Raw genomic sequence first — 12294 nt, 5'->3', positions numbered from 1 at the left:
GCCAAACACTACAGGGAGCGGCAGATGCCGAAAACGCTGCAAACTGCTGTAGAAAACCACGTGTAGAAAAAATGCAGCACACTAGGTGCTGCTGCCCTGAAATCAGTGCAAAAAACAGGTGTGAAAGGGGTTCTCAGAGGTCAAACTGATGAAGAAAGACCACAGGCTGCTGAGAAGAAGAGCCGAGATGAAACCAGGCAACCAGCAGCAACTTGAGAGAAAAATAACACAGATCTGAACACTTGCTGAAAAACGCAGATCTGACCACCTAAGGAGGGAGAGGAGGGAGCATCCAACACTGAAGATCACCGACGCTCTGATACCATGATAGAATGTACAGCGGAAGAAAGGAAAGTGGAAACACAGGAGAGAGAGAGAGAGAGATGGAGAGGAAACATAGATAGCTCTCAACCAAGAATGCATGTCCTGAGTAAGAGGGGAAGAAGATCTCATATGTGAGGGACTGCAACAAACAATGCTAAGCAACCAGTGAAGAATGAGGGAGGCAAGCCAGCTATATATATGCCAACATGAAGGCAGCCGACTAGGGAAAAGATCCTCCACGACTAGGGAAAAAGTGCCCTAAGACTCCATAAAATGGGGATAAAATATGGGTAAATAAGTGAGGGGTGACCAGTCCCTCAAGCTAACATGGTCAGCCCTAGAGGCTAAAATAGGACACCAAACATGAAGCTAGCAACAAGGAGATGATGTCTAACAAGCTAAAGAGGCTCTTGCTCTTCCGGAGTGACGGACAGCCATGGAGGCCAAGATTGATTCAATTGAAAGGAATGCTACATGGGAGCTTGTGGACCGGCCTTTGGGTCAAGTGAGTCTTTAAAACCAATTTTCATGTCGATGGTTCTATGGACAAACACAAAGCGAGATTGGTTGCAAAGGGGTATTCTCAGACTGAGGGTATTGCCTGCCTCTACAACCAGATACACCACTATCCGGACAATTCTTGCTCTCTCTACTCATCATCACTGGCCTGACATTTCTTACAGTGTGAGTTTTCTCAATCAGTTCTCTTCCACTCTCCCACATTCTCATTGGCAAGCCGCTCTCAAGGTTCTTCAGTACTTATCCTAGTACCTTGGACTATGGTCTCTCTTTCAAAGGAGGCACTGAGCTTGTTGGATATTGTGATGCTGATTGGGTAGGTGATCAGGATACCAAGCGTTCCACTTGTGGTTTCCGGCCTCATTTCTTGGAGATCCAAGAAGCAGACTACAGTTTCTCTTTTTTCCACTAAGGTTGAGTGTGAGAATATGTGAATATGAAGAGGAAGCAAATAGAGATCACAAAAGAGAGATCCAACACTTGAGCCAAGAACTGAAAATTATTGAATGTATTGAATGAATTATGAAGACACAATGGCTATGCTTATATACATCTCATGTACAACAATCGGCCAGTAGCACTCGAGGACAAATGTCCACTACTGATGAAAATGCCTAAAACAGCCTGAGAAACATGGGGAAAACCCCTAAAAATATTAGATAAATATCAGGGCAAAAAGGGGCATTAAATGGAGTAAAAGAGAGCTAGAGATGACTTGTCCAACACCTCCTCTCATCTCCAGCACGGGGGTCCGACTCTCGTTATCTCAAGGAAGAGGTTTGGTGAAGAGATCAGCAATGTAGTGTCTTGGTAGTATCCAACTTTCCATTATAGCTCTCGAATTCTCTGTCCTTGTCCCCTGACTTGAACTCTTTGGCCTTCTTGCTATGACGAGCATCCCGACGCTCTGATACATCATCCCCCTCGTCATGTCTACGATGGCGACGGTGCTCAGATCTAGGGCTGATTTCTTGTGTAACACCTTCCACTCTGGATGGAACTTTAGGAGTAGGAACATACCTAGAAGGTGGAGACACGACCGACAATGCATGAAGATCTTCTGCATCTCTCAAATGGGCTGAAAACCCCTCATCATTCCCTCGAGCTACATGTTGATGTACATCATCTCCTCGGGCTGCATGCCCCCTCATATCTATTGCATGGGCTGCAAGCCCCCTCAAAACACTTGCTTGGGCTGCTTGCCCACTTACATCACTTGCTCGGGCTGCATACCCTCTTACATCACTGGTGTGGGTTGCATGCCCACTCACATCACTGGTGCGGGCTACATGCCCTCTCATATCATCGGAGTTCCCTTCATGGGATAGCCTACGAGGCTACCGTGTGAAGACCCACTTGCTCTCATCATCGGAAACGTCACCACGGCTTTTTAAATAAGCAACAGCCAACTCTCGAGGTTTGTCGATTCCCATCCGTTGGACAATTGCATCAAAAGTGACCACATCAGCTTTGACATGGGACTTTGATTCAATGACTCTCTGTACATCAGGATCTCTTTGCAAAGCACGGAGCTCTTAAAGCTCATTCATCAAGTTATCAATATCCTGCTGATCCTCAGCCCTGGCAGACAACGGTGGATTGTTATCCGCCAAAGCCCCAACATGATCCCTGTCTCTATCTTCTTCCTGCATGCGGCGAGTACGGGTGATAGAGTCCTCCACACAATGATCTGACTGGCTAGCTAGCCATAATGTATCTCCAGCTTTTCAGAAAGAAAAGAATTTTCCGTGCCTCGGAATCGCTCTCTACCAGTTCCCCAAGTATGATACGGAATAGACTGCAAGGGTGCAACAGTGCCCTTACACAAATAGGAGGGCCACAAAGTCTTTCCACACGCTGACTGCCGCTTAAACCAAAAGTAACCTCTTTCGAGGCGCGACAATAAGACAAGGGCTACCTCAGAATCCCAACCTTCTCTCACGGATAATGACTCCTTACAGCCATATCTAGCATCATATTAGGTACAACTGCATAGACAGACAAGCTCTGATACCAATGTAAACGGAAAGGCAACTGACGGTACACGGAAAATCTTAACAATCATGAAATTTGAATAAACACATAAGCATGCCAGATATAAAGATGATAACAAAACTTCACAGTACACCACACTAGGGGCCAGAAGATGGGCTGAACCCCCCCCCACCCCTTATGGTAGATTACGAAAAAGGAGTCTGCTTCCAATACAACTTTGCGGGTGCCCAGGGTTCACCACTGGCTGCACCTGTTTCTTCCAATACAGTATGAAAACATATCAAAACAATTCACAAGCTCTGAGTTGGACACTCCTCCTCAGAAACCAAGAGCATTCTCGGCATAAAGCACATGCAGGACAACCATGGACAGCCCATAGCACTCCCGCATCAGTCCGGGACAGCTCTTCTTCATTCTCTTTTACCTGTTAGGTTCACAGGGTAGGTCGACCAGCCTTTTAAGGCTGTTACTACAGTCAACCAGCCCTCAGAAACCCTAAAACAGGTCATACATCAATAGTCTATGGTCCAGAAGGCCACCAATCAGCAGATACCTGCTTGTACCTCGAAAACCATCAGCCTTCTAGCCTCCCGGACAGTCAACCAGCCTCTGTATATGACTGTTATCAGCCCGCCAAAGATTACAGCAGCTTGAATACCAGTCGACCGGTCTCTCCTGTGGCTGTTTACAGCTTGCGAATGTTAATAGAGGCTTGCATGATGATTGGACAGCCACCGTCTTCCCCGTGGATGAGATTTCATGCGAGAAAATCCACCAAACCTGCTCTCCAATAGGTCGACCAGCCCCCAGCCACCCCAAAAAGCAGGCGCCTACCCCAGAATTGGAGTTTTCTCCCAAAATAGGGCTTCCTTGCTGAAAATAGCCCACATGTGTGCTTTTCTGGTCTAGAACGGGGCGCCTACCATTAGTTGGTTCAAATCTAGCCCGGTGCCCACCTTGTGGCTGCCACATGTATTAAAATTGTCCTGCCCAGTGTGAATACCTTATAAGTTGTCCGGCCACTTATAAGTGTGTGAACTTTCACCCATAATTATTAGTATATGAAACCATAAAGCTGTAAATTGGGTTTTTGGGTACACTTACCACTTGCAAAACACATGTAGACCACTTGCCATTCCCAAACAGGTGTGCACATACACGTGTAGAGGGTGCCCATGCGTCCTCGGTTCCATGGACAACGCAGGTAGAAATCTCAAGCATTGTCCAGGCAAACAATACAAGTCATCCAAAGATAAAATCGAAGTCATGCATACACATGAGTGCAGCTAGACAGAAAGAAACACCCATCTGCTCAGTTGTATCCGATAAAATGTCTAGGGCTCATGATCCTTCCGCATTCTTCCCAGAACATAAATACAAAAGATCTCCATGATAGCTAGTCCGAGGGAATCACATCATGTCAGGCTCCATGAGCCATACATGTACACCATGTCAAGCCCCACAAGCCACACATGTACTATCATGTCAGGCTACATCAGCCATACATGTACTGTCATGTTAGGCTCCATATGTCACACAAACACACCATGTTAGGCTACACCAGCCATACATGTCTGTCATGTCAGGCTCCACATGCCACACATGAACAGTAGAAAAATAGGAGCTGTAAGGAATTTTGTGACAAGCAGCGGTCGGATGGTTGGTCTTTTGTCTCAATACAGCAACAACAATGTTGTGTGACGATCTCCCGCCTACTCTCCCACCCAGTAGACGTGTCGCATAGAGTTGGTTCTTGGTTCAGAACCTCCCAGCAAGTTTACCTATTGCCTTTCTAAGGCATTGGAGAGCGAGCTTGAATAGGAGGTAGCTCAGTTACTCCGGTCCGGTTTTATCCGACCATCCACCTCACTAGTAACCGCTCCCATTCTGTTTGTGCAGAAGAAAGATAAGTCTGCACGATTATGTGGATTACAGGGTGCTCAACAAGCTAAAAATGAAGAATATGTTTCCCATGCCCAGAATAGAGTACATCCTTGAATGACTCAATGGTGCAAAGATTTTTTCTAAGATAGATCTTAAGAGTGGCTACCATCAGGTTCGGATCTTTAGGGCCGACATTCTAGAAACAACCTTTAGAACTGAGCGTGGCCACTATGAATTTGTGGTGAAGCCCTTTGGTCTCACCAATGCACCAGCGACGTTCAACAAAATGATGTCTTGGGTTTTTCGGGATCTCATTGGCAAATGCATCTTCATCTTCTTAGATGAGATTCTTATCTTCTCAGGGATTGCAGAGCAACATGAGCGAGATTTGGCATAGGTTTTGCAGCTCTTGCAGGACAATGAGTTGTTTATTAATGCCAAGAAGAATGAGTTTGGAGTACAAGAAATCCATTACCTAAGATACATCATCAGTTCTTCACGTATTAGCCTCGATCATGAAAAGGTCTATGCCATTCTCAGTTGGGACAAGTTTTTTGACCTTGCATCACCTCTTACTGACTTGCTCAAGGGCGTGAAGACTCGTCGTCAGAAAGTGTCCATCACGGGCAAGGCTCTAGAGGCATTCCAGGCCATGAAGAAGTTGCCTCTGAGTCTCCATTTTTGAAGTTGGCATCAACCAAACAAGCAGGGTTGCTACAGCCTTTGCCTATTCCTGAGGGACCCTTTCATGACGTTAGTATGGACTTCGTAGGCCCTCTTCCCACCTCCGCTGGATCTAGAAACACAGTGTATGACCGTACCCCATTGGTGGTTTGCTACGGACTATCACATCAGATAGAGATCCAAAATTTATGTCCCGCTTTTGGAGAGCATTGTTTAACAATTTAGGGACTAAGTCGCAGTTGTCCAGCGCATTCCATCCTCAAACAGATGGCCAAACAAAAGTTTACAATCAATTGGCCTTTGACGTTCTCAACTCATACTACCATGACCAGGAGTCGAAATGGGAACAATATCTTCCTTTGGTGCAGGCAATCCTAAATGATACTCACTCATCGAGTATTGGCCGGACGCTGTATGAGGCAGCATTTGGACGCAGTTTCTCATCTCTTTTGACGAGACAAGTGTCGCCATCTCTTGAGACCAATAAGACCACCAAGACATTCTTGGAAACCATGGAGTCAGTTAAGGAGCGCCTTGCCAAGGCTCACGAAGCATACACCCGGCAAGCCAACAAATCCCAGCAAGATGTCCACTCTAAGGGGATTGGGTATATCTCCGCATCATGAAACAACGGCTAAAGCAAGTGGGCAAGTGTTGTTCTAAACTCTCATTCTGAAGTTTTGGTCCATTTCCAATCATTCAGAAGTTAAGTGATGTCTCTTTAAAGTTAAGGTTATTGGAAATTTGGACTATATACAATGTCTTTCATGTTTCTTGGTTGAAGCCATATGTAGGTCTAACATTGCAGAATATCTTAGAAGAGCAACAACTAGATATGATTGACAAAGCTGAAGTTATAGCACCAGAGCAGATTCTCCTCCACATATGGAAGCATGGATCCGGTCGAAGAATACGACAATTCTATATGAAGTTTAAGGACCGCGGAACCCATGAAGCAGTTTGGCTCAACGAAGAGTTCTTTCAGGAGTACCCCCAGTTGTTGGTGGACTACTTGGAACCTCTGAACTTGCCGCCAAGTTAAGCATGTGGGAATGTCACGTGCACCCTGCACTCGGGTACACAGTGACACAGTGGCATGATCTTTAGTGCAGCATTTGTATAGAAGTAGAGCCTTTTCTAGGATTATTTGTTGTATGCCGTGACCCTATTGTGGGCCCTCAGTCCAGGGACAGTCAGGCACGAGCTACGTAGGTCAATCTTTGAGCTTTAGAGGTCAGTCAGTTGTCAGTCCTTTTAACCCACTTGGAGAAAGCATCATTCAAGAGCATGTATGTGTTAGCCTTAGCAATAGTTGCATATAAATCATTTTAGGTGCATTCAGATAGAAGGGGGCCAGCCACAAGGCAGCCCCCAGCTTGGCTAGCCTTGCAAATGCAGCCATGGCCTACCTCACAGCCGGGCAGCACCCGAGCAGGTATTGTTGGCAGCCGACTGTGCATATGGGCAGTTGGGAGCATTTAATGAGTTAGCCGACTGGAGGTACAGTACCTGACCAGCATTTAATGCTGGCCGACTGACTTTTCAGCAGTCGTGGAGGCTTCTTGCACCAGCCGACTACTGTTTGAGGGGGGTATAAAAAGCATGGACTTATTTCCCACTTCAACATTCAGGTCTTCAGCAGAAGGCAACGACAGATTGTAGCATCCTGCTCATCTTGAGGCAACAAGGAAGTTACTCTACATCTCAGCCAGCATATGTGCAGTCCTTAAGTCATTTGGACTTGCATTAGTGGCCAAGGAGAGTCTTAAGCAGAGCCTTGGGATAGCTGGATACTCCGCCGACGTTTGGGCCTCCTCATCCTTGCATTGGGCATTCATATCATTTGTACTCAGCATTGTACATCATTTCTCCAAAGAATAATATAAGCAAATACTCCTGCTTGCAAGGGGGGGCCCTTCAATGGGTATTGGGACCCAATCCAATGTCATCTTCTACATTCTATATTCTCTACTCTCTCCCTATTCTCTAAAGTTGATGCTACATATTCTCACCACATAAAGGTATAAAGGCAGCCTTGTTGCGCGTTATCACGATTAACCTTGATGCATGTAACAGTACAACAGCTACATAATCTGAGACAGTAGGTGCAGCCCTCCACTCAACCGGTACAACATGTACAATGGTTGGTACAACGGGTACAAAATCTGAAAACAGCAAGTACAAAATCTGAGCACGTACAACCCCCCACTTAGCCGGTACAACAGGTACAATGGCTGGTATAGCAGGTATAGTGGTTGATTCAGCTCATACAGCATGCATACAGCCATGAAGAGACTAAAGTGGTAGAAGAGAGCTTGCAGCAAGAGAGCCTACTCCAAATTAAGAGAGAGCCTACTCCAAATTAAGAGAGAGGGCTCCAATTTATAGATTTGGACGTCCTATGAGCTAAAATGGCAAGAGAAGGCTATAATGACAAGTGGAGAGCCACACAATAGCTGACGTGACAAATGTGAGCCCACTTGTCTCACTTTGATCCACTTTCTTGCCACATGTCCCAATCTAAGAGATGGGTTTTTCCATTATCTATATCCCAAGTGATAGACCTCCTGCCAAATGTGCTTTGGCATGTCCCCCCCATTTCCTCAATTCGAGATGTGATGATGCAAACGGAATTTCCATCAGAGTTGGGCCAAAAATAGTAACTCTCCTAAATTTTAGGAGTGCGATGCTTTGTATTCCAGGATAACCTTCCATTCCCAAAGCTTGTACTTTCCAAATATTTAGATGTCCTTGAGTTCCACTAGACCCCTTTCGTACTAGGAAATGTCTAGTCTGGTGACATAAGCTTTCCTCGTAGAGCATTAAAACGTTGGGGGAGTGCTGCATTATATTCTATCATTATAGGACTCCCTCAACCAAGAAGTGGAAGATTGGCGTGGTCATCATAGATATTATTGGTGGCAAGGATACAAGAGCTGATGAGGAAGAAGCCCCTTAATGCTTGTGAATGTTCACAAGACTTAGGGGCACTTTGGAAATCCAAGAACGGACATGCTTGTCCTTGTATCAACTAAAGAGTCATTTCACATGGGTTTTGCATGTGGTGGAAGTAAACCCGGACCTTTTTTATTCGATTGAATCATTATTATATGGTTATTACCGAGGTGTACCGTGTAGACACTTATGACAGAGCGGACACCTAATAAGTAGGGATCCCTTTTCATAGATAAAGTGTGAACATGATAAATGAGGCCAGCATCCAAGTGGCTGGGCATCCCACAAACATGTGTAGAGCTACCCAACACTTGGCACAAACAGGTTGCCCAAGATGAGAAGGATCAAGCTTACTTGAATGTCTTGCTTGGTGGTTTGCTGGCAAGGATCAGCATCGGCTTCAACACTTTGATAGTTCTATTCATTGCATTTAAAGGTCTTTAGTTTGACTTAAAGACACTAATATTCCAAAGGAGTGCATGAGCACATGAAGTAAGTGGTGAAGTTGCTAAGCGAGAACAATGAATTTTTTAAAAGGAGGTTTTCTATGTAGAGTAAATCATTGGCCCAGATGGATTTCTTTAGGGCAAGCCATGGTCAACGACTTATATAAATTAGCCAGTTTCCAAGGATGCAAGGGAGCTCAAGCACATGCATACTGGGGCATGGAGAGCATGGAGAAAAGTTTCTCCAATAGCATTGGAACACCATTATTAATAGACATTCTAGAAGGGGTGAAGATTAGGAGACACAAAATACACCTCACAAGGAAGGCTTTGGAAGCTTTTCACAAGTTGGAGCATGCCACTGGGATGGTACCAATGTTGGCCATAGCATGGTGGGGTATACCATTTCAGGTGATTTGTGATGCCAACAGTCATGCCATTGGACCAAGTTGCAATAGGATGGGCATCTAGTTGCACAAAGGAGGAGAAAATTGAAAGGGCTTGGCTTGAATTATTACACTTAGAGCTGTTAACAGTCATCCATCCACACTTTGAAGACAAGGAATAATTTTTAATGATAGGGAGTTCTTGGTCAAGACAAATCACCAAACTTTGAAGTGGGTTGCACATTATACCTACCTGTTTTGAAGAGCGGTGCTCTGAGAAACTCTTTTTTTAAGGATTTATTTATTCATGTTCACTAGAATTTTCAGTGAGAACTGTTGATGGTTCTCGGCTACTGCATCATCATGTGTAAGAACACTCTTTTGGTAATATAGTTTATGAGAACACTCTTTTGGTAATATAGTTTACGGAAGGGGGGGTTAGCCTATCTTCGACCCCTAGTGCTGTCTGTGTATTGTGTAGGAAACTCTCTTGATGTGATCATGTTATTTATGTTATGACATGATCTATTGGACAAGGTTGTGATTGTGTTGGATTTGCATAATTTCCAAGTTTATGTGTTCTTCTGAACTATGACATTGCTTCTCTTTGTTTCTCCTGTCTTTTTCAATTAAAAGTGATGAGATCCTCAAAAGTAGTAGCAACAAGACGTAGGAAGGAAGGAAAGGAGTAGAGGAGGAGATGAAGAAGAGGGGAAAAAGGGAGGAGATGAAACAAGGGAAGGTGAAGAGGAGGAGATGGAAGCAAAAAAAATCCCAAAAAATTTTAAAAAACAAAACTACCTTACTTCAAAGGTTTTGACATTTTTTAGATAGAGGAGGAGAGGAATTCGAAGGTGATGAGGAAGATATGGACGAAAAACCTAGGGACCCCCCCCCCGCACCCCCAAAAGAAAAAAGAAAAAGAAAAAAAGAAAAAAGAAACCCAAAATTTGGGCGAAACTGCCGTACTGCGAGGTTTTGAGGTTTTAGGTTTCGAATGGATGAAACATGTTTTTTTCTACGGGAGTGGCACAGTCTAGAGCTTGGCAGTGGCGTCAGAAAATGCAGAAGAAAGGGTGCATGGTGTGGAGATCAACGCAGAGAAAAAGATGGTGCAGCATACATTTTATGACATTTTTGATGACTTTTATTGGCCTGGAAATGGCTGGGGCCGACCTGACATAACATTAAGACCATGCCGGTGTTGAGATAAATCTGCAGTTTAAAGCAAACCATTCAAGAAAACATTATACTAATCAACTAGTAGTTCCACAATGCCAAGCATCAGGTATATTCACCAATCATCTGGGTTTCGTTGTTTTGGTTTTGGTTTGGACTTACGAGAATCCTCAATGAGAGCTCTACCCTCACAATAGATTGCCCACTTGTCTTCTTTCCGATTTGGTTGACTCTGCATTCTTCTTGAGATGAATTTTTGTGTCAAGTTTGTGTGTCTGTTTGATTGCCTCATTCTTACCAAATTTGGTATGATAACTGAATACTGCATGATTACCTTGTTGTGAAACTTTGGCAAATACTAGCTCCCTGCCGATCATTGGCACGGCTTCACATACTCGATCATCTAAGTATCCCTCCTCATCACTATTCCTTCAGGTAAACAACCCACTCGGATTTGAAGGGCCTTAGTCTGCCTCAGTTTATTTATTTGATGTGTTCTCCTAAATCTTCCGTGACCGTGGTCTTGATTGCGGTAATGATCTTGTGTAAGTCTTGCTTCATCTCTTTTTCCACCTTTGCAACATTATCTTCTTTCTGAAGGGTCCCATTCTAGGGTCGTAAGACAATCTTCTAGTTCATGAAGCTGCCTCTTGAGTGTGGCAGAGTTTGTTGATGTGCTGGAGTAGGTAAATAGACCACTAATTTTGTCGCATGGCTGGGGGTCTTCTTTGGCTACAACAAAGCCCCCGCAAAGGAAAGCTTCGGCAGGCTTGAAACAATTAACATGTGAACCCGCTCTTAGTTGGAGTATGGAGAGAAGAAGAACGCTGTTTTAATGTCGTAGGAACAATCCCGAGAGAGAGAGAGAGAGAGAGAGAGAGAGAGAGAGAGAGGTAGCTGCTTTTTGATACTGTCTAGAGTGTGCAGGTGTTATCGAGGAGGCTTCAGCTGTTGAACGAGGCTCCACTTTTGGGTGTTTTTTTCCACTAGATATTTTGGGATTAGATTTGTCTCCTAACGCTGTTATTCCAGGTGTTGCTGTAGCCTCATCACGAGCTACTCCTCTTGCAGGTGAACAAACAGCAGCATGTCTTTTCAGATCGTGTTTTTTTTCCTTGTACCATGCTTGGTTTTAGGCAGTCATAAAACTATGTCTCAAAGTCCATGTGCTCTGAACCGCATTAAGGTTTTTCCAATTTTGCGAGCAGCTTGGACGAATGCTTTGGAATTGGCATCGATACAGGTGGATAGGGTGAAGAAATGCCTAGTGCTTTCCACTGGGGTTTCTGACCGTTGGCTTTATGCATTCTACCGCAAAACTCGCCAGTCAGATCAAGAAGCTGAGGCCTGGGAGGCCACAAAGAAAGCTTGTGGTGGGCTCCATTTCCTTGCAGTCCAGCAATCTCTAGATTCAGATGTTTGTGCAGGATTTTGGCTTCTATACGACGGGCCTCAGTCTCGGGTGTAATGTCTGTATAAGCTCTTTCTGCTATTTATTCCTGTTATGCCTGTGCTTTTTCCTTGGACTTGTATCCCATCCTGTTGCAAAATTTGAGTCTAGAGCTTGTTACACCATGTTCTCTTCCCTGATTGTTAATGTTAAGTATCAGCACTGTTTGGATTCAGTTTTTTGATAGCATGCAGTTGCACTGATGAGTTAGCTATAAAGCTTAAAAATTAAGGGTTATAGCATTGCTCATAATCAATTTGAGAATTGCCAACCCCAGTATTCAATTTGCCCATGAGAACCTGTTCCCTTTATGTGTGTCCTACTTTTGTTAGTTCTTGTCTGCTCTTTCTTGGCTGGCTTCAGACTACAGCCTAGGCTTGGCTTAGTGTCGTGCTTTTGGCTTAGTCACATCTATATCAATGAACTGGAGATTTGTCTTTGTTTTCGGTTGCATGCATTGTTAAGGAAAAGT

The 12294-nt window shown here is 44.4% G+C and overlaps 1 protein-coding gene across 1 annotated transcript in view; it reads left to right on the top strand.

Moving 5' to 3' along the window:
• The window catches only part of LOC147611575 (protein TAB2 homolog, chloroplastic-like), a 67884-nt gene extending 55890 nt beyond the window's left edge, over positions 1-11994 (top strand). Inside the window, exons 4-5 of the mRNA XM_086784660.1 lie at positions 11300-11443; positions 11581-11994. Of these exons, the coding sequence (XP_086640786.1) occupies positions 11300-11443; positions 11581-11840 (404 nt within the window). The 3' untranslated portion in view covers positions 11841-11994. The remainder of the gene's footprint in view (positions 1-11299; positions 11444-11580) is intronic.
• The last annotated feature ends 300 nt before the right edge of the window (positions 11995-12294 follow it).

The sequence above is a fragment of the Cibotium barometz genome, chromosome 47 (genome assembly GCF_041138505.1).
Source record: "Cibotium barometz isolate CiBa-2024 chromosome 47, ASM4113850v1, whole genome shotgun sequence".
In the NCBI taxonomy this organism is placed as follows: domain Eukaryota; kingdom Viridiplantae; phylum Streptophyta; class Polypodiopsida; order Cyatheales; family Cibotiaceae; genus Cibotium; species Cibotium barometz.
The sequence above is the reverse complement of the archived record's forward strand: the minus strand, read 5'-3'. Positions and strand labels throughout refer to the sequence as shown.